Source organism: Chiloscyllium plagiosum, unplaced genomic scaffold, assembly GCF_037043375.1.
Source record: "Chiloscyllium plagiosum isolate Xiang-an unplaced genomic scaffold, Cpla_swu_hap1 HiC_scaffold_18, whole genome shotgun sequence".
In the NCBI taxonomy this organism is placed as follows: Eukaryota; Metazoa; Chordata; class Chondrichthyes; order Orectolobiformes; family Hemiscylliidae; genus Chiloscyllium; species Chiloscyllium plagiosum.
In genome coordinates, this window is record NW_028270156.1 from 43049373 (window position 1) to 43073249 (window position 23877).

At 39.3% G+C, this 23877-nt stretch overlaps 1 protein-coding gene across 2 annotated transcripts; it reads right to left on the reverse strand.

Moving 5' to 3' along the window:
* On the reverse strand, nt 1–23877 carry LOC122557810 (nuclear receptor-interacting protein 3-like). Of its 2 annotated transcripts, XR_015760174.1 has the most exons (8): nt 23396–23877; nt 20980–21162; nt 15173–15255; nt 12175–12314; nt 8943–8998; nt 7772–7863; nt 6946–7016; nt 1–3629 (listed from the first exon to the last, which is right to left on the reverse strand). XR_015760174.1 is itself a non-coding variant. In XM_043705867.2 (7 exons), the coding sequence occupies exons 1-7, from the start codon at nt 23567–23569 to the stop codon at nt 7007–7009; spliced, it is 738 nt and encodes a 245-aa protein (XP_043561802.1). In that variant the 5' UTR covers nt 23570–23876; the 3' UTR covers nt 1–7006. The 2 variants fall into 2 exon arrangements, 1 of the variants encoding a protein (XP_043561802.1); XM_043705867.2 differs by having other exon boundaries at nt 1–7016; nt 23396–23876.

Genomic DNA, 23877 nt, shown 5'->3' on the forward strand with positions numbered 1-23877 from the left:
TACAATTGTAAATTAATTTTAATTAACATATACAATCATATAATATTACTGAGCACAGCTCAAATCACATGAACACAATCTGTTCAAACAAAACTGTTTACAAATTGAATTACTGGAACATGCCTGAATTGTTTAGTTTTAGGTACACTTAACACAAACAGGATGTAATTTTTATATCCTAAAAAGTCACAGAACTAGACAACGTACAAAAAGAAGTCTATACCACAAAATACTTTCTTTTTGTTACAGGTACAAAAAGGCCAACAGTGAAAAAGACAGGCACTCATCAGGAGTCTGAAACAACAGCTGGTCTCATTTATTATAACACCATTGTGAGATAAAAATTTAAGTATAACATTACACAATGAAAATCTTCTGATTTAATAAGATTTCAACTGAATTCTGTATTCTAATTGGGTGTTATAAATAAAATAAGAAAAAATCTGCCACTGATTTTTGTATCTTTATGAACGTTCTTACTAATAATAACTAACTAAAAATTGATAATCTTGCAAAAGGATAGCGCCAGTCATTGGGATGCTTTGTGGGAAAAAAAGCTTGCATCTGATTATAAATAATTAATGTTAGTTTCACTTAAAACTCCCATTCCAGCTCCTTACCTCTATTAGAAGCCAGTTCAGTCTTCGGTCCAGAGCAGGTTCAATGATCTGAGCATTATTTTCCCATTATTAAAAGAAATAGGCAAGAAAACTGCTGCATGATGTATAGAAAGACTGAAATTGTGGATTTTCTCCACTCTATTCTCCACCTTTGCATCTTTGAGAGTCTCTCAATAGCTTTGGAGTTCCTTATGGACTTAATTTATCACTACATATATTGCTGTGGTACAGCTAATCAACCAAAAAGCACTGAAGGCAATTTATAGACGTTAAGCTTCTATCTTCAATTTGCATAAAAAAGTAGTCAATATTTGTAAATGGCACATTATATTAGGGGAGACAGTAGCTTAATAGTAAAGTCACTGGATTATAGTACAGAGGTCTTGACTAATGCCCTGGGTCATGGGTTCAAATCCTATTTTTAATTCAATTGATAAATCTGGAATGTTAACAAACAATCTGTAATGTTAACTGTGAAGCTGTCATTGATTGCTGTAAAAATCATTTGGTTAATCAATTGCATTTAGGAAATCTGCTATCCTTTCCTGGCCTGGCCTACCTCTGACTCCAAACCCAGAGGAATGATATTGATTCTCAATTGTCTTATGAGATGACCTTGCAAGCCACTTAGTTCATGTGCAGTTCAGGATGTGCAACAAATGCTAACCTTGCCAGCAATGATAATAACTACCTGAAGGAGCAGGGTTCTGAAAGCTAGTACTTCCAAATAAACCTGTTGGACAATAACCTGGTGTTGTGTGATTTTTAACCTTGCTAGCTCTGACTACATCCCATGAAATAGAACAGAGGGAAGTGTTTGATACACAGACTACTTGAAAAAGATGATGAACAGAGAGAGTTTACAAGTGCTGTTAATGATCACACTAAAGATTCAATGTTTATGGAGCTGAAGAGGAAGTGAGCATTATAATAACTTAGATTATTATAATTAGGGAAAGTGGCATTGTGCCTATTTTTGGAATCAATACTGGCTGAATCCTAGCAACATAATTATAAAGCTATGGCTTTAGCAGCTGATTAGAGAACCAGAGGAAAATCCTGCCTGACCTTGTCATCACCAATCAATTGTCACAGGTACATCCAAGACAGTAGTAGGAGGAGTGATTACTGCACTCATTGTGGTGTACTCATTAAACTGAGGGCACTCTCCATTGTGACACTGCCACCATACTAAAATAGAATCAGAACCCATCTAGCAATTCAAAACTAAAACGTTAATGGAAAAGTTATGGCCATCAACAATAATCTCATGGCCCAGAATATCACTGATTCTAGTATGAAGCTTGAGGATTGATCCTGGTTTAATTAGGAGTGTAGAAGAACCTACCAGTAAGGCAAAGCTAGGCATTCATAAAATTGTGATGTCAACCTACCGAACGCAAAGTTTAATGCACATACTAAGCAAAGGAATATAAATGCTTTAAATAGAATCAGAACAAAAAAAATCAGATCAAAGCTTTGAAGTCTTGTCCCATCCAATCGTGAATAGTAATGGACAGTAAAGCAATTTATTGGAATAGATTCCATCACATCCCCACCCTCAATAATGGCAAAACCCAGCATGAGTGCAAGAGATATGTTTGCAATAATCTTCATCTGAAATGCTGGATGGATGATCCATCTTGGCCTTTTCCTGAGCTCTGCAGAATCAGTTTTTAACCAATTTGATACATTCTGCATAGTATCAAGACACAGCTAAACTCATTAGACGCAGCAAAGGCAATGTCTCTCAAAAGTAACCTAGCTGTAATGCTGAAGATTTACACTAATGTGCCTCCATCCAAGTTCTTTCATTAAAACTACAATGCTGGTATCTATTCAACAAAGAAGAAAATTGCCCAGAGAGGTTCTGTCCACTAAAAGCAACACAAATCAAATTAAACCAATGACCTCCTCTTTAGTCTTAACTTAACCATAAAAAGGAGTTTTGGAAGGTATAATCAAGAATGCTATGAAACAGAACTTAACTCATCAATTCATCTTTTGCTCAGTTTGGGTTTCATCAGGACCGCTCAGCCTCTCAGTCAGTAATGTCTGGGTCAAGCACAAAAAAGGGTGAGAGACTGCTTTTGATATCAAGCCGTTTGTTGGAGTTTATCATTAAAGATTCAAGGAAAAGTCCTCCATTGGTAATACCAAATACAAAAGGTGATTATGGTTGGTGAGACCAATCATCTCAGCCCTGGAGCATTGGTGCTGAAGATATTCAGGGCAGTGCTGTCAGCCCAATCATCTTCAGCTTCTTCAACAACTATCCCTCTATCATAAGGTCAAAAGTGAGGATATTCATAGCTGATTTAATCAGTTAATTTCATTTGCCATTTAGATAATGGAACAGTCTGAGTCCATAAGTAGCAATGTACGGATAACATTCAAGCTTAGACTTCTAAGTTCAAGTAGCCACATGTGCCTGGCGATAACTATCAATAGTAACAGGGATTCTAATCACTGCTATACAATGGCAATACCCATCAACTCGAGGTAATTAGGATAGCCATATAAGTATGGTGGCAGCAAAGAGCAGTTCAGAGACTGGGAATTCTGTAGAAAGTAACTCATCTCCTGACTCCCCATCTCCTGACCACCATGTACAAGGAGCAAATCAAGTGCAATGGAATACTCTCCATTTGACTTCATGTGCAGCTCTAAAACACTCAGGAAGCTCAACACCATCCTGAAAACAGCTGACTGATTGATAATCCAAAAACTGAAACTACTTTTTCTCCACTGCAGGATCACTTCCATCTACAAGATGCTCATCAGCTGTTTTACCAACACGTTTTTGACAGTACCCTATTTGACAGCAAGCTCTACTATTTGAAAAAACAACAAGGACAGCAAACATATGGGAACATTGTTCTTTTCAAGATCCTCTCAAGTTTACATACCACTTTAACCTGGAAATAAATGACTGCTCTATCGCCACTGGATCAAAAACCTTGCCTGACACTATTTTGGCAGCAGCTCAGGAAGATGGCTCACCTCCACCTACAGAAGAGCAAAAAGGAACAGGCAATAAATGATGTCCACCTTGCTATTGATGTCTGCAGCCCATGAATAACTTAAAAAGAAAACAAACGTTAAACAGCAAGATGATAAAACATGACCTTTGAACATATGTTGACTGAAGTATCTGGAGTCAGTAGCCCTCCCATCAAGAGTACAAGTCACTTTATCAAAAATTGAAATGCACCAAAGTGATACCTGTTTTAATTAAGAATGCCATGCATATTGTTCTGATTAATGCTGGTCCGAAATCAGTCCATCTGAAAAGCGTAAATACCCTCTGACCAATTATCTCCTCAATGCAGAAATACAAAGAATTCATTCAATATTTCTGTTGGTATTTGATATTATGACCAGAACATTATTTACCACTGCCTTTCCACCTCCCCAACTTAAAAGTTAGCTGGCAAGAGGGCGATTTGAGAGCAATAAAAATTCATAGCTAAGGAAAAAACGTCTTCTTACTAACTTGCATCAGATTCTACAACATTCACCCAACATGCTCGATCTAAAATACGGACTTGCTCCAGTAACTAACATCCAGACACAATTGCCACTCATGGTATCAAACTACAAATTAAATCTGATTGGCCATATTTGAGCAGAATTCTAGAACAATTATGAATTTACTATGTTTTCATCTTCAAATACTATAGACAATAAAATATCATTTGTTGTAGCGGCAAGCCATTCATCTTGATTATGTGAATGGAGACGTAGTTTTAAATAGCAGTTGTTGATGTTTGTATTTATTATCCTCAGGAGTAATACCAGTTGATTGGAAGAAGGTGAATGTTGTTCTTCTGCTCAAGAAAGGGAATAGGGAACTCCCTGGGAATTTCAAGCCAGTCAGTCTTACATCAATGGTAAGCAACATACTGGAAAGTATTCCGAAAATTAGAATTTATGACTATTTGGAAAAACAGAGTTTGATTAAAGATAGCATGGCTTTGTGAGGGGCAGGTCATGCCTCACAAGTCTTATTGAGTTCTTTGAAGATGTAATGAGACATGTTGATGCAAGTCAAGCAGTGGATGTGGTGGATATGGATTTCAGTAAGGCATTTGATAAGGCTCACCATGATAGGCTCATTCAGGAAGTTAGGAGGTGTGGGATACAGGGATATTTGGCTGTCTGGATATAAGAATTGGCTAGTTGAAAGAAGAGAGTGAGCGGTAATGGATGGAAGGTATTCCACCTGGAGTTCAGTTACCAGTAGTGTCTCGCAGGGATCTGTTCTTGGGCTTCTGCTCTTTGTAAGTGACTTGGATGAAGAAGTGGAAGGGTGGGTTAGTACGTTTGCCCTTGACACAAAGGTTAGTGGTGTTGTAGGTAGTGTCAAGGGCTGTTGCAGATTACAACAGGACATTGACAGGATGCAGAGCTGGGCTGAGAAGTGGCAGATGGAGTTCAACCTGAATAATTGCGATGTAATTCATTTTGGAAGGTCGAATTTGAATACTGAATATAGAATTAAAGATAGGATTCTTGGCAGTGTGGAGGAACAGTAGGATCTTGGGGTCCATGTACATAGATCCCTCAAAGTTGCCACCCACATTGATAGGGTTAAGAAGGTCTATGGTATTTTGGCTTTCATTAGTAGGGGGATTGAGTTTAAGAGCCGCGAGGTTTTGCTGCAGCTCCCTAAAACCCTGGTTAGACCACACTTGGAATATTGTGTCCAGTTCTAGTCACCTTATTATAGGAAGGATGCAGATGCTTTCGAGAGCGCGCACAGGAGATTTACTAGCTTGCTGTCTGGATCAGAGGGCTTGTCTTACAAAGAGAGGTTGAGTGAGCTTGGGCTTTTCACACTGGAGAGAAGGTGGAAGAGAGGTGACTTGATAGAGGTGTACAAGGCAATGAGAGGCATAGACAGTAGCTAGCCAGACACTTTTCCTCAGGGCAGAAATGGCTATCACGAAGGGTCATAATTTTAAGGTTATTGGAGAAAGGTATTGGGGAGATGTCAGAGGTAGGTTCTTTATGCAGACAGTGGTGGGTGCATGGAATGCACTGCCAGCGGTGGTATTCGAGTCAGAGACATTAGGGACATTTAAGTGACTGCTGGATAAGCACATGGACGGCAGTAAATTGAGGGGTGTGTAGGTTAGGTTGATCTTAGATTAAGATAAATGCTCGGCACAATATCATGGGCCAAAGGGCCTGTACTGTGCTATACTGTTCTATGTTCTACTATCCTTGTGTTTTTCATTTTTTCCAATATCACTAAACCCTCTTTAGTTCATGGATAGAGAGTACTTAGCTTATTTGTCTCCTTTAACTGCTCTCTTATGCCAATGTGAGAACAAACCAAAACGTTACTCTGGAATGATTCACTAATGGAATTTCCCACTTTGTTGGAAGACTTCCCAAGACAACCAAAGACCAGCAAATAAATACATGTTAAATTTCAGGATGCAATCCCATATCTTCCCCTCATTTCATACTATTATACTCTGCAAATCAATAAACTCTATCACCTACTATAGATATGGAACAGTTAAAGTTCATAGTTTGTGTCAAAAGTGATCCGAATCAACTGAAGATAGTGGTGAATGACCCAAGTATATCAATCTGTTCAAGTTGCATCTCAATTCTTAAAGGACTACATTAATATTCTCTAAAAATAATTGTTCTATGATTCTTTATGCACAAGAATCAACATTTGGAAAGAATAAATGGTTATGTATAGATCACACAAGAAAAAAGATAGGCCTTATTTTGAAAACAGAAATCTTTTCAATGTTTAAAGTATGGAATTCTACACAAGTGTAGGCTTATCACATATAATCCGGATGATGCTTGCACTTATAAAAGTTGTCTTTAAACCTCACAGAATGTAACATTATTTCACTTATTTGTCATACTGTAGCCATTATTAAATGTCTATAGTATCTAAATATATGCAATAAAGTTAGAGACTTTAGCGGATTTTAACATATAGTGAAATCACCAGGATTACAAGTCTGAGTAGGAATAGTAAAGTTAATCTTTCACTTTCACAGAGTGCACAGGTGAACGAAGGTTATCCCATAAAACAGAACGATATTACTTTGGAAAATAAATTAAATCCAACACTTCTACACAAAGCAGAGTAAAATATTCTTTGTAATTAATATTGTACTCTATGCAAATACTAAATAATCAAAATTAGATTTAATTGATAAACTAAATGCTTGGGAAATTTAACAGCCAAAGTGTAATGCTGGCCAGTGGCAATGCTGAAGAAGCAAAATGTGTAAATTGAAATTACAGAAGCAATATACTGTATATTTGGTCATATTTGTGCACTAACCACTGAAGAGCATCTCTGTAATTAACTGCCACACAATTCAGAATCAACTTTCATCTGTAATTTATGGAGAGCTGGATTTAGAAAGAAAATAATTATTTGTTAGTTTAAAGGACAAAATTCAAGCATGTTTTTAAAGAATATTTTTAAAATGCGAACATTTTAGGTTAAGGTAGTAATAAATAATGAAATTAGATCTAACTATTTTTTGATTACACAAATGTATGAGTGCGCCATTTCACACTCAAAAGCAAGCTCTGTCCTTTCTGCATCAGGCATATTCCCATTGCACACTATTTACAATAAACACATTGATGTGCACTATCCCATTCTTGACATTTTTTATGCACATTCTCATGATAAGCATATACATTCATTATTTTTGGGGTATCCTCTACAACACAGTTAGCTTCTTTCCCTTCATTACTGAAGTCATTAGCAGATAAAGATGACAATGTAGCCAATTGATGGGAGGAATGGTCAGAACCATCTGTTAATAGTACTTTGTGACATAAACTTGGTGACAATCTTTGATAACTTAAATCCAAGTCAGCTGACATATACCACTTCTGTTAAGTGAGGGCTTAACATCAACTCATTTGTCTGCAGTATGCACATTTTCTTAAAAAAAATCAAAACCTTTGCGTAGTTTTTGTCACTGTGTGATTACTCAATTAATTGAAATCCTATTCAAATGCCAACATAACTCCCATACACTTACCTGCTATATTGTTAACAATTCTTAAATATGGAATTTACATAATAATATCAAATGATTATAGTAATGCAATGTAGTTTTGTGCAGACAGGTTATTTTTATTACACTTACCAGTCTTCAATGTTGTCAATTCCTAGAAAGGGAATCTCCTCTTTTTCCTTCTCTCCAAGGATTAAATATTGCTTTTCCATATCAATGATGCACTAAAAATAGAAAAGACATTACAAATAGGACACAGCGGGTACTAAGTTCCTGGATCCAAATAGTGAGCTTGAAGGCAGGGTGGTGGGGAATAAAGTCAAGATTAGCGTGGTGCTGGAAAAGCACAGCAGGTCAGGCAGCATTGAAGGAGCAGAAATAAAATCGCGGGGAATAAAATCCCTCATGCATTTCTCCTGCTGGGGAATTACCTGGAAGAGGCCAGGAAGACATGTTAGCTTACAACTGAGCGGAACCAGGCAATTAATTTATATACTTTTAGGTCCTAATTAGGGGTGATCTGGACAAATTGCTAGAAGTTTGCTTATCTGTAGCACTCCAAGCCATTGGAGAAAGAGGCTAGAGAGCTTTAGCACCTACTGAGAGAGGTATAGACTGCAGAGCCAGGTTGGAGAATGCTTGGCTGTCTTGACATTGAGACACTTTTAAAGGATAGGCTCATTAATTTTTTTAAGGCAGGGTTTTATTGAGACTGTGGTCGTGACCTTTCCTTCTGTGGACCCATCAATGTGGCCTTAGCCTTCCAGTCCCAAGATGCTTCCAAACTTCTTGCAGGTAGGCTCCTGAGATGGCTGTACTGTTGTTGGCAAAATAGTCTCAATTGGACCTCGAAATTGTCCCTAATTAGGTCCTTAACTATTTAACTGCCCACCCACCTCCAATGAGCAACAGCCATCCTACATCCTAGTCACCTCTGGGAATATGTCACTAAGATAACCTGACACCAAATGTGGAACTCCACTAAATTGCCAGTTTCTCCACCTACAAACCTTCCAACCAAGAAATTGATGTCCTTTTTAACTTTCACCGGTAGAGCACACTCATTTGGATGAGCCACTGGATCCATGACTTGCCTCAACAATGTCCACTTGTCCTGGTCAAGCTGTCGACACTTCAGAGCCACTGATCCTTTAATTAGGAGTCCACCTCCAGGAAAGTAGCTATCAGCAAATGTGGCTTAAGCCTCCCATTTACTCCAATGTTAGTGTTCCAAACCCACAGGAAGATCCAGCCCAGAATGTCTCTTACAAACCCAAAAGAAAATTATTTGTGACATTTTTACCTTCAAAGACCTTAATGTCTGCAGCCCAAGGGAAAGGGTATTCTTGTCATCATCATCTGCCAAGCAAGAAAATAATTCAATGTGAAATGCCTCACAGCAACATCAAAACAATTAATTGATTTCTATTAATGGTATTATACTGTGTCTTTATAAACTAAATGTTATACTGCTCAATATCACCAAAGATGGGTAGGTTCATGCACTTTAAAATGTGTATAGTATATAAGAAAAATAAAGAGAAGATAGCATTTAATTTGAAGCAAAAACTGACATTGAAGTGTTCTTTGCTTCTAGACATGAAAAATTATTTCTGTAGTGTTTCAGCATGACAGTGAAAGTGTGAGGTGGTTAAAAGAAAATGTTGATTACAGTGTTTTCCTCTTTAACTATATCTTACTAGGTATACTTTCTAGAAAGTGGTATTTCCCAACTGCAGTTGGTTATTCAATACCTGATATAAATATTCATTTTTCACAAGTGAGACTAGTTAGTGAGTGATTGGGAGCATAACATTCCACCCTCTACCTCCCCTAACTAACTTCCACATGTTTCCATCAGGTGTCATTGATCAAGAGTAGGACCTTTGCTAATCCCACTGCCCATCATAAGAATAATATTCAGGACAAGTGCAACATACTTGTTGACAACTTGATTGCAATACCTGCTTTGTACAAAGCAAGAATGAACAATGGAATTTTCTTTGGACTTCACAGCTGTATATCACACCACTGACCCTTTAAGGAAACAACAATTCATTTTAGAGGTTCAAGTTCATTTTGAGCAGAATATTACAGTTTTCTCCCTTTTAATAACTTGTTTAATCATCTTTGAGTCAGCTGAGAATCTGAGTTAAACAGAAACCAATCCCCACATTTAGAACTTAATGAGAAATTGTACAAGCAATTTCTGTTTGATTACTAAGCAATTGTGCCCAACCTACCTTAGCTCAAGGAAATCTTAATGAGTCCCAAGTATAACATTGCTCTCTATTGGAAAGGTGCATGATTTTAGCTGGTAATAACAATGTAAGAACTAAGAGCAAGAGTAGGCAATTCAACCTCTTGAGTCTGCTCTGCCATTTGATATAGTCATGGCTGATTTCAGAGATGACGGGTTTGGCTTATGAAGAGAGATTGAGAAGTTTAGACTTATATTCACTGGAATTTAGAAGAATGAGAGGAATTCTAATTGAGATATGGAAGATGTTAAAGGGGATTGACAAAATAGATGTAGAAAGGATGTTACCTCATATGAGGCAATCTGGAATGAAAGGTTATCATTTTGCCACTGGGTAGCAGATTTTTAAAAAGTAGCTGAAGAGAAATTGCTTCTCTTGAAGGGTTATGAATTTGTGAAACTTACTATCCCAAAGTATGGTGGATACTGGGACATTGAGTAAATTTCAGCAGATAGATAGGTAGGTAGATAGATAGATAGATTTTTAATGAGTTGAAGGATTATGGAGATGGGCAGGAAAATGGAGTTGAGGCCGAGATGAAATCAGCCATGACTATATCAAATGGCAGAGCAGGCTCAAGAGGTTGAATTGCCTACTCTTCTCTTAGTTCTTACATTGTTATTACCAGCTAAAGTCATGCACCTTTCCAATAGAGAGCAATGTTAAGCTTCCTTCAACTTGTCTGGCATAAACTTGTTTGTCATTGATTTGCAGAGTTAACTGGAGCCAACTGAAGTTCCAGTTCTAAGTAATAGATTTCCACATCCCGCACCTCCGCCCTCAGACCCCACCCCTCCAACCGTAACAAGGACAGAATGCCCCTGGTGCTTACCTTCCACCCTACCAACCTTCGCATAAACCAAATCATCTGCGACATTTCCGCCACCTCCAAAAAGACCCCACCACCAGGGATATATTTCCCTCCCCACCCCTTTCCGCCTTCCACAAAGACCGTGATTACCCTCCGTGACTACCTGGTCAGGTCCACGCCCCCCTACAACCCACCCTCCCATCCTGGCACCTTCCCCTGCCACCACAGGAATTGCAAAACCTGTGCCCACACCTCCTCCCTCACCTCCATCCAAGACCCTAAAGGAGCCTTCCACATCCATCAAAGTTTTACCTGCACATCCACCAATATCATTTATTGTATTCGTTGCTCCCGATGCGGTCTCCTCTACATTGGGGAGACTGGACGTCTCCTAGCAGAGCGCTTTAGGGAACATCTCCGGCACACCCACACCAATCAACCACACTGCCCTGTGGCCCAACATTTCAACTCCCCCTCCCTCTGCTGAGGACATGGAGGTCCTGGGCCTCCTTCACCCCTGCTTCCTCACCACCAGACACCTGGAGGAAGAACGCCTCATCTTCCTCCTTGGAACACTTCAACCCCAGGGCATCAATGTGGACTTCAACAGTTTCCTCATTTCCCCTTCCCCCACCTCACCCTAGTTCCAAACTTTCAGCTCAGCACTGTCCCCATGACTTGTCCTACCTGCCTATCTTCTTTTCCACCTATCCACTCCACCCTCCTCCCTGACCTATCACCTTCATCCCCTCCCCCACTCACCTATTGTACTCTATGCTACTTTCTCCCCACGCCCACCCTCCTCTAGCTTATCTCTCCACCCTTCAGGCTCTCTGCCTTTATTCCTGATGAAGGACTTTTGCCCAAAACGTCGATTTTACTGCTCCTCAAATGCTGCCTGAACTGCTGTGCTCTTCCAGCACCACTAATCCAGAATCTGGTTTCCAGCATCTGTAGTCATTGTTTTTACCCTTACTCCTTCAGTTGCCTAGTGGGCCTGGTTGATTTGTCAATCACCAACAATGCTCCAGAGTGCTGCCCTACCCACCCGAGTTAGATAACAATACAAACTTTGTAACAGAAGATTAACAAATATCCACCTTCCCATTCAATTGTCTGCTCAGACACTCATCACCTTATACAAAAGAATGTGCATTTCATGTTTTCATGATTTGTGTGAATTAATATGCAGTGTGTACATGCAGGGCTATAGAATATTAAAGCACTCTCTGGGTCAGCTGGATGAATACTCAACTGTTAAAATGTATATAAATTTGAATTGAATGTTTATATCATTATTAGTCAACTTATTTTGAAACCAAATTGATACTTTTGTGCTAGATATCCACTGGAATCTTGTGTTGGAGATGTAGAAAGAATATATTCCATATAAATCTATGACAAAAATAGTAAAATGTAAAATCATATAATAAATTACATTTATAATAAGTCTGAAAACATACCTACTACAGCTGCTGAACATTCAACATTGAGTTGTCCTAAAGTAATTCCAACATTTTCTATTTGTCCTGTAATCTTTGAAATAAGTGGCATTCCATATTTTTCAGTGTCATCCTTCTCTGTTTTCATAAGTTCTTGCAACCTATAATTTTAAGATATTTTTTGGTTTGCTTTTGAAATAGTGATTTTGAAAATAAGAGTTGGATAGCATTTGCAGAGTTCTTGTGATTTGTTTAGTTCAAATTTGTGTTATGGACTAGGCCAGACCACTCAAAACATTCTTAAGCAGGCAGCCCCAGACCATAACTTTGCAATTTGTTTTGGTAAGTGTACAGTGAAAATTACCCGGAGTAAGATAGCTAGGTTGACTACTAGATTTTAAAACAAACAAAAATTTATTCACAAAATTACACAGTGAAACACAAAGAACCAAATAAAGAACCCCTACAGAATGCAACCTATTCAACTAGACTTAATTATGCTGCTCCGAATATACACAACAGTCCCAATAAGCAAACTCCCTTTAAAAAACAGTATAAATGGAATAAGTGCCTACAGGTTGAAGTTGAAGGGCAGTAAGGAGAGAGAGTTTCCACACAGCTACCTGTTGAACTTCCAACCAGTTCAAGACTGAACTAAGAACTGCTGAGCTAGAGAGCTGACCACTCCCCATTCATTATACAGATCACTTTTAAAACATGACCACTTTGGCCTGAAGTCTCATTTGTTTACACATAAACAGAAGGCCTCTCAAAATCCTTTTCATCTCTTTACCAGACTGATCGGAGCCCAGCCAAAATTATTGTCCCTCTGAAAAAACATCAAGGACAGAGTCTCGTTGAGCCAAGGAACAGCTTTTAGAAAAAATGGGACTAGCTTGTGACATTTGTATAGCCACATACAATATAAAATTGCCTTTATCGGCAATATCATTAGTTAGGCCTTAACCATCTGCTGACCTTGCAAGCTTGATGCAGAAACAGAATTAATCAAAGCCATTCTGCAGAACAAGAGCTATCATGATCAGATCACCGATTGCTGTGTAACACACATATTTATAAGTGGCAAAGTCACCACCTTTGAACCTAAAAGGCACCTGATAGATTCTGGGATGATCCCAGAATCTCAAAATATTGAATAACAGGTTGAGCAAGACATTACATGGTACTACAATGCAGTGGCCATATGAGTGGTACTTTCGACTAACAGGATGCTGGCTAAAGGTCGGTCCAAAAGACCACAGTGTTAAGAAACATTGTGTAAATTTCAATATCAGTAAAATGCCACATACATAGCCTGCAGGTCTCAACCATTGGCTGATTGAACCAGTGTGTTCCTTTGGCTGTTCATAATATGTAGTACTCAACCAACCATTCTTGAAATACTCAGAACTGCAGCATTAGGTGTGATTATGTGATTGGCTAGTACTTGTTGAATAATCCTGTGTGTTAATAACTACACTAACAATTTAAGATCATCAATCAAACTTGTAACAAACCCTTAACATTTTGGACGCAGCATCCATTCATACGCAGGGACCTGTTCTCTAAAAATCTTGTCCCTATTTTGAATCAGCCAGGAATTTGGGGTGCTTTATAATTCCCCATTGCAGCTAGATAATTATTTTATGTTTAACTACATCTCTTACTTGGAGGAGAAAGTGAGGACTGCAGATGCTGGAGATCAGAGCTGAAAATGTGTTGCTGGAAAAGCGCAGCAGGTCAGGCAGCATCCAAGGAACAGGAGAATCGACATTTCGGGCATAAGCCCTTCTTCCTGAAGAAGGGCTTATGCCCGAAATGTCGATTCTCCTGTTCCTTGGATGCTGCCTGACCTGCTGCGCTTTTCCAGCAACACATTTTCAGCTCTGCATCTCTTACTTGTATAGAATTTGGTTTCATCCTATTTACTGCCCTTTGCCATACATCTTGATGCATGAATTTTTTTAAAGAAATCATATGAGTACATTAAATTACGATATTGCAGGTTTCCATTCATATTTTGGCCATCATAAAGAACAAAGAACAGTACGGTACAGGAACAGGCCCTTTGGCCCGCCAAGCCTGCACCAACACATGATGCCTTTCTAAGTGAAAAAGCTTTTGCTTCTACACAGTCCATATCCCTCTATTCTTTGCCTATGTGTATCTGTCAAGATGCCTTTTAAAAGTTGCTATTATATCCATCGTCATCACCTCCTCAGGCAGTGAATTCCAAAAACTTACCGCCCTCTGTGTAGAAAAACTTGCCTCTCACATCTCCTTTAAACTTTCCTGCTTTTACCTTAAACCTAAGTTCCCCAGTAACTGATGTTTCTACCCAGGAAAAGACAATGATTATCCATTCTATCCATGCCTCTTAAAACTGTGTAAACCTCTATCGGGTTGCCCCTCAGCCTCTGACGTCCAAATGAAAATAAACCAAATTTGTCCAATTTCTTCTCAAGTTTGTCCAATTTCTCTTCACTCCATATTCCACTTTGATTTACTGTTAATCAATGTTATGAGGTGGGATACTAATTTTCTACTAAAGTCATTTCATGGAAACACCACAATCAACAAATTGCATTATCATGCCACGTTGATTGCTTAACAAAACTTATGCTACAGCAGATAGGTGTCAGTTTCTAATCACTTCTCCCTAGTGTTCAGAATAAGTATTTTTTTTAATTTTCTAGTTATTGCACCACATAAATTTATCACAGGTACCATCATATCCTCTTAAACAATGTTAGTAAATGTAGAAAATTATTTTTGAGACACTGTTGACGGAATTGCTCCTTTAAATGTGTTTTGAAAGATATATTTCAGCTTGAGTTGTTTGCAAATCCCAGAAGGCCTTCAGCCAGTATGTCTTATTATTACATTCATTTGCAGTGATATATATAAATTCACACTAAAGCTAGTCCATATCATCAGGTGAGTTCTGTCTAATAACTGGCTGCAAAGGTAATCAGTACTACCACGAATGAGAGACATTGAAGTCAGTATTGTTACTTACCCTAGTTTATCCACACAGGCAGATGAAATGAGATTATATCGAGAACCAGTGTCAATTTGCACTTTCATCTCTTTTCCAGCACACTTAAAAAATAAAAAAAGACAGAATTTTCCAAGATACATTTGTTACTGTGCATGCAGACATGGGCTGCAAGATAGATCAGCAGTCATAGATCAGTGAGTTGTAACAGCACTAAGTGTTATAACAATCTTGCTAAACTGTAGATCAAGAGTACTCAACCTTTTATAGCAGAGGATGTTGTGATTGCAACAAGGTCAGCCATGTGGATGTCATTAAATATGTCCTCCCTGACTGAGCTGTTAATCTGGTCCAATTAGGGAGCCTTGGATGACAGATAAGAACACGAGTGTTGCCCCTATGGGGCTGTGCTTGTCACTGGTACCTTGGCCACATGGGTGTTTTTCCTGATGATGGAATAAAAAATTAGAACAGGAGTGTCAGAAATTCTGTTCACTTTGAGAGCTGGGTCTGAGGAATCTGGATCAGCTTCAAGGACTCTCCATGTCTAAATAAAGAGTGACTTGGTGATGAGACACTGGTCTCAGTGGAGTTATTTTAGTGCTGACAGAGTGGGATTCAGTCCTGAAAAAATGTGTTCACAACAGTAGTCTTTGACTTGCGGGTAGCATTTCTAGCATCATGCCATTATTTCAGAAACTTGACTCATTCGATCCTGCTATCAAAGATTGAGTTCAGTATATGGAAAGAATGCACTATTTTTTCCAGACAAATGCCATTGGGGAAGGAGAGAAAAATGTATATTTCTCCTGACAGATTTTGGACCCACCATTTTTTCAGTTTTTAGGAGCATAACATTCTCTGAGGCATCAGATACTAAAACATTGCAACAGTTGACAGATTTAGTTAAGGAATATTATGACCTCAAACCTCCACTGATTCTGAGACACTATCAGCTTTACTCAGCAATTCAAGAACCAGAGGAATCCACATCGAGATTTTTGACTCGATTAATATGACTGGCAGAGCCATGTGACTTTGATTTAACCCTAAATGCTGAGACACTGTTTGGGATGTGGGATTAATAGTGTAACCATGTAAAAGCAAGTACTCGCTGAAGCCCAACTGGACTTCAAACAGGCACCACAACTGGCCTTGTCATTGGAAAATACAGCAAGTGAATCATTTGAGTTGCAGGACATTCTGGTGGAAGTGGACACCCTTGCCAGCCTGACTGAGCCTGGGGAAGAGCAATTGGTGAAGGCAATTGTATGGTCTCACTCAGGACATAAACTGAACAGAGGGACTCTAGGTCAGCCCACAGCAAAATCTCTAAACAAAGCCAAGCCTCAGCAAGACGGTTAAAATTTTCTTCAGGATCTAGGTTAGCAAGCCGTTGTAGTTACTACCACTATTCAGACTCAAGACAGCAACAGAGCCCCACTAGACCTAAATTGAGGAAGAGAACAGATAGGCTGCTATTCAGAAGGAAATTTATAATAATGACAGACCACAAATCCCTGCTGGGTCTACTTAAAGAGGACAAGGAAGTACTGCCCATAGATTAAGGCTGAATTCAGCAGTGGGCTCTAATATTAAGTGCCTATAATTACAAGTTGGAACATTGTCTGGGAGGCCAAGTGGCAAATGTGGATGCATTGAGCCACCTCCCACTGGCAGATACACCACTGGTGGCACCACCACTGGAATGGTCTACAATGATTTTACATTTTCTGGACACACTTCCAGTCACAGCTGACAATATCAGATTTTAGATAAAGAAAGATCTGGTCCTGGCAAAACTGAAACAGATGGTGGTGATGGGAGAAACCAAAGGGCCATTGTAATCAGAACTGAGACCTTTTTGGACCTGGAGAGACCAGTAGAGGACAGTATATTGTTATAGGGGCAAGAGTGACTGTCCCGAGCAAAGGTTGTTGCCATATACTGGCTGAACTCCACCAGGGTCATCTAGAGATTTCCAAAATTAAGATATTGATGACACGTTTATGTCCGGTGGCCAGGATTGGATGCTGACAGAAGCGTGTTGGTGGACAGTGCCCAGAGTGCCACAAGGACAAAAATTACTGACAGCAGCTCCCCCACATTTGTGGGAATGGCCAGGTAAACTCTTACACATCAACTGTTCAGATCCTTTCATGGGCTTTATGTTCTTAGTCGTTGTGGTTGCTTACTCAAAGTGGCTGAACATGCATAGACTTCATTCATCAAACACAGGGACAATGGTAGAGAAATTGCTGGCATGATTTGTAAAACACAAACTCCTGAAAGTGTTGGTCACAGATAATGGGCCGTTGTTTATCAACAGGGAATTTGAATATTTACTAAAGTTGTATGGTATCCATATAGTATAAGGACAGCTCCACATCATTTATCATCAAATAGTCTGGCAGAAAGAGCAGTCCAAAATTTGAAGACAGGCTAAAAGAATAGGCTACAGCTCCACTAGATTCCAAACTGTCCTAGCTCTTATCTGATTATAAGACGACTCCTCAAGCAACTAAAGGGAGAGCTCCAGAGGAAAAGACTCTGTACCAGGTTACATCTGATCTTATGGACATGGAAGGGGGGGGAGATGGCATCAAGAACGCCAGTGCCAGACAGAACACTTCGCTAAGCAAGAGAGACTGTTTACTTAAATGGACAAAGATTGATGTAGGAACAATGGGAATGACACTGCATGGGTAAGAGGCATGGTCAACACGAGGTCAGGTCCTCAGGCGACTATCTGTGTGGAGTTTGCACATTCTCCCCATGTCAGCGTGGGTTTCTTCCGGTGCTCCGGTTTCCTCCCACAGTCCAAAAATGTGCAGGTTAGGTGAATTGGCCATGCTAAATTGCCCATAGTGTTAGATGTGAGGGAGTAGGGTCTGGGTGGGTTGCTCTTCGGAGGGTCGGTGTGGACTTGTTGGGCTGCAGGGCCTGTTTCCACACTGTAAGTAATCTAATCTAATCTAGGTCCTGTGATGTATAAAGTTTGGTTAGGTGCGACGGTCCTGAACAAGCATGTGGATCATATGAAGACTGAAAACTTGCAAATGGTGCATGACCAAACATGCCTGGCTCCTTGATAGCCTTTCCAACTTTTCCCGAACCTGTGGGTTCTCCATCTCTGTCAAGCATTGAAGGTACCTCGGAATTTGAGATTGACACAGAAGATGTCACTACCTTGATGCCTTTGCCACCTTGAAGAGGCAAATGAATTTCTTCTGAGATACTCCAGGCACAAGAGGCAAGCTACTGTGCATTACACACTACCCAGAGGCAGAGTTGGAGGAACCTGACCCAGTGCTAAAACGCCCCAGGAGGAGCTACAAGAAAAAGAACCAACCTATGTCCTTGGACTCAGAGCGGGAGGGATGTAGACACTGTGATGAGGTCAGCCAGGTGGATCTCATAGAATATGAGATCCCTCATTGGATCTGTTAATCTGGTCCACTCAGGGAGCACTGGCTAACAGATAAGGAGTGTCAGAGTGTCATAGCTGGCTCCGAGAAAGCTGGATCAATGTCAAGGACTCTCCATGTGTAAATAAGGATGACTTGGTGATGGGATACCAGCCTTTAAATGGATATGGGCCAAATACATGTAAATGGAAAACCTGGTCGGCATTGATGTATTCTGTGGAGTTAATTCAGAGGGCGGTTCGTCTGCTACAACTGGAGAGTGGGAGAAGTCAGAATCAGCATTATTTTTTGAAGGATAAATCATGTTTGACTAATTTGCTAGAGTTCTTTGAAGATGTAACAAGCAAAATGAATAATGGGGATCATGAAATTGGTGGTTCTCAAACTTTTCAGCACATATGCTATGTAATTGAGTAGATTTTCTTTCTCCTGAGGATGCACAGTGATGAATGTCAATGGCAACTCCTTTAATAAAAGATATCAAGGCTCCAGAGACGATTGGTAGCATGGATGTCAAAATTGCATGGCACATCAGTTTAAAACCACTGGTGCAGATATAGCACATCTGGTCTTCTAAAACATAATTGATAAGGTGCTGCACAAAAGGTTAATACACAAAGTAAGATCAGATGGCATTCATTTTAGTTTGAGTAGAAGATTGGCTAACCAATGGAAAGTAGAGAGTCAGGAGAAATGGGTCCTTTTCTGGTCAGCAAGCTGTAATGGGTGCCATAGGGTTTGGGCCTCAGGCCCCAAATATTTATGGTCTTTATTCATGATGTGGATATTGGGATAGAATGTGCTATAGCAAAATTGGCAGATAGTACAAAAATTGGTGGGAAAACAAATTGTCCTTAAGAACTAAGAAATTTGCATTTATGGATAGTTTAAGTGGATAATATGGATAACTGAGCAGTTATCCATTTTAGTCAGAAGAAGACAAAAGGCAACTTAATACCTAAATGAAGAGAAACTGCAAAACGCTTTGGAGCAGAGAGATTTGGGTGTCCTCATGCATGAGTCACAAAAATCTAGTATGCAGGTATGGCAGGTAATAAGGAGGGAATATGGAATTTTGGCATCGATTACTGGAGGAATGGAATACCAAGTTGGGGAAGTGTTGTTGCAAGTTTACAAGGAATTGGTGAAACAACATCTGGAGTACGGCATGCAGTTTTGATCCCCCTAATTGAGGAAGAATGTAATTGCCTTGACGCATTTCAAGAAATGTTCACGAGATTCATTCCAGAGATGAAAGGCTTGGCTTATGAAGAGAGTTCTCGCTATTTAGGCATATACTCACTAATGTTTAGAAGGATGACAGGAGATCTAATTGAAGTATATAAAATGCTAAAGGAGATTGATAAAGTAGGCTGAGAGTGGATGTTTCCTCTTGTGGGACAATCTAGAATGAGAGGTCACAATTTTAGGCTAATGGCTTGCAGATTTAAACATTTATGAGCAGAATTTGCAACTCTTAAAAGGCCATAAATTTATGAAATTCACTATCCCAGAGTGAGATAGGCCCTAGGACTCTGAATAAATTTAAGGAGAAGATAGGCAGATTCTTAATTAATAATAGGTTAAAGGTTATGAGGAGCGGTCAAGAAAGTAGACCGAGATTGAGGTAAGATCAGTCATGATCATTTTAAATGGCAGAGCAGGTTCATTGGGCTGAATTGCCAACTCTTGCTCCTCGGTCTTATGTTCTTATTGGAGATTGAAACTCTTTTTTAGTCAGGCAGATTTCTAAATTGCATTTAAACATTGGTAATTGAAACCATCGGCAATAGTGTATAAAATGTGACCTATTGTTACTCACATATATCACCTTTACCCATGGAGCTTTCTAAAGTAAAATACCGTAAGTGCAGGAAATCTGAAATAAGAAGCTAGGAAAATTCAGCAAATTAGTTGGCATCTGTGAAGAGAATTACAGTTAATTTTTCAGGTCACAGAACTTCCATCAGAACTGAACTCGACTTCTGTGCACAGATTTAGCTAATCTGTTGAGTTTTTCCAGCTTTTGTTTTCCAGGTTGAGTTTTCTTCACTAATCCCTTCAGTCCTAAACATGGTTCCTTCCAGTAGGTAAGGCTCATTAATACTACCAATCAATTATGAAAACAACTTATTCAATAATTTACAAAGTGAGGATTGAATAAATAAATGCTTCAAATCAGACTTTTGCTATATACACAAGGATCAATGAAGCAAATGCACAAACAAGCTCTGCAATAGAATTTCAAGCATTATTTTAAAAAGGACCACTGTGGTTTTTCTACTTCTCTTTACATATTTATGTAACCTAAATAGAAATATGATTATTTATACAAATGGCATCGACTTTATACATTTTGGTTGAATTATGTTATACCCTTTGAAAGGAACTGGCCATTACCTTGCAACGCACAAATATTAGGTCCTCTTCCTGTGTTTTTTTGTGAAATTCTTGTTTGGTTTGATGAAAACTTATGTTCTGAACTGGAAATGAATTATTAGAAGACCATGTCTCTCGATTGTTGGCTCGGAATTTTGACAAGTTGGTTTCTAGTAAACGTCTTTGCAAAATGTTATGTGGTTGCTAAAAGGAAAATGTTTAAGAATACAGTAAAGTCATATAAGAACAATTACATTGACATCCTTAGTCTTTATCTAGAATTATCATGCGAAACAATTTTGCTTATTCAAGAGTGCATCAGCATCCAACTGTGTAGATAACAACGACCAGTTCAATACATTCTTTCGCTTCGAGTAAATCACCACTATAGGTTAAAATGGTACCAATCCGAATTGTCATTATTCCGAAGGAGAGAAAGTTTTTAAGAAAAAAAAATTGGAGGTGAATATTTTCCCAAATTATTAAGCGAGGCTAATACCACCCGTTATAATTATGAAATAAATCTGACAGCTACTTGTGGTGGTCGCATGCGCTGTTACACAACGAAATCTGGAAGTTGCTATCAAAGATAACCCTGTACAAGAGCGGGATATCGCTGATAGTTCCAGCTTTGAAAAACATGCTATCGAGTGAACTTGGGCTACTTGCTTCAGAGAGGGTTCTTGAATCTGATTGGTCAAAGAACCTCACCATTCCTTGTCCTATTCACACATGGCACAGATGTACAGGCATCGTGCTGGATCAGTAGCCAGGTTACAGCAGCTCGGAAGCCCAAATACATTTGAGGGCAGCTTTAAGCGATGGACGTGAGCATCATTAGTTTATCTTTGGCCTCTAAAATTGAAACCTGTAAAACCATACAAGTAAGGAGAAGACAGTAGTGCGTGTCTGCTTCAGCAACTGCATGGAATGTTTTTATAGAACGTTATCGCAGAGAAACAAGTCATTGGACCCTTCAAGTGCTCATAAACCACTATCCCAGTTGTCTGTTAGTTCCATTTAAATTTATTCTTCTATTTAATAAACGTAATGGATTTTTCTTCAACAAAGATAGAACATTCCACATCCCATCCTTCCTGTCTGAAGAGTATTGTTCTAGTATTGTTTTAAATTTGTGCCGGTTAAAATGCTGATGCAATTCGTTTTCCATAAAATATTCCTTAATCTATTATGCATGTATCATTTTATCTGGGAAGGAGGTGAACCAAATGGGTAGTTTGGGAAATTCTGGATGAATGGTCTCTGGGTTCTGAAATTATGGGGACGAGACTTCCCAACTAGTTATTCTAACACTGGAGCTAACCTGGAATTTACATTGTGTGGCGTGATTCATTAATTAAAATGTCTTCAGCTTTGCAAGCAAATAAGTTTCATGTTCTAAAATATTAAAATGTGTCCAAAATTATTTGGGCAAACCACACATGTATGAATGTGTTGTCAAGAGTCAGTCATGAAATCAGAATTGACATTTTAAGAGTATTCTTAAACAGATTCCGTTTCACACCCATTGGTCACCTATTAAACTGCAATATTTCCATAGATCAAATTGTATTCCAGTTTTCTTCACGAATAAACGCTAAGGGGTTATCCTTTTAAAGAGTATATAGATTTTGGGGGTCGGTTAGTTCAACCCTGTTCTGAGATGATCCTTATTCACTTCCCTCAGGAAAACGCCCCCGGCTGATTACTCTAACTGAGAGTGCTGCCCGGTTTGTGTCCCCGTCAGATCACTTCGAGCACACACTGGTGCAATTTTGACTTCAGGTGATAATATAAACTGGCCAACATTGAATTGGCCGCCTGTTCTAAACCTCTCCCGATATTTGGCTGTGAAATTCAGCACTGGACAGCAGCTGAACACACCCAAAGTGTCACATGCAATATACAATAGTGAGTATTTCTAGAATAATCAAAAATAAATCACCATTAGTGCATCAATGGATCAGCTAATGTTTAGTCAATCCCAAATGAAGGGGTCCCCATATTGTAACGAGCACTTTAAATTTAAGAACGCTTTGGAATGGAGAATTCCGATCGCTGCTGAATTGGATGTATTACAGTTTGTTCCTTTTCTAAACGATGCACTCGCATACCAAAAAAAAAATGCGAAATGGGAGAAGATGGTATGGAGATTTTTAAAAATATTTTCAGAACTCGAACAACGAAACACAGAAATCAGGATTTTATGAATATCTACATTTAATAATACGCCAGCACCTCACAGGACTACTTGTGAATCCTGCGCCCGGAGAAATGGAGAGAAATTCTTGTTTAGACCACTTTAAGTACCAATGGAGTGTGTTAAAATCCTCTCCATACCATCCGCATATTGTGGAAATGCCAGCAACAGGATAACCATTGATGGAAAATAAGATCCCCTCACTGGTCACACAGCAAACGTTAGATAGGCACTTACGGTTTCTTTGGATGTTCCCAGTTTTTTGAGACCATCCAGGGGCAGTAAATCCGCCGAGTCTTTATGGATGAACTGTACTGCTTGTTTCATCCGCCTCTGCTGGCGGAGAGAGGCAGCCTCTCGGATATCCATTTGTTGGCGTCGATTTTCTTTCAGGATATCCGAGTAAAACATTCCCCGCACTCAAAAGAAGCGTGGCCACCCAGCAACCATGGGGTGAAAGAAAATACCCGAACAGTTGCCAGAGCTCATTGAAACCTCCCAATCGAAATGAGAAGCTTTTCCGAGGTGGCCACTTTTAAAGGGCCGCGCCTTAGACTTCTCTGATTGACAGGAAGGCTCCAGCCCCCCCAAAGAGTACAAAACACAGTGCTCGAGAAATAATTTTCCCCAAACTAGCTGCTGCTCCTGACTTTTACTCACCGAGCATGGCACAGGGAAAAAAGGCTGCTGTCCTACCATCTTGCAGTTGATCTGGCCAG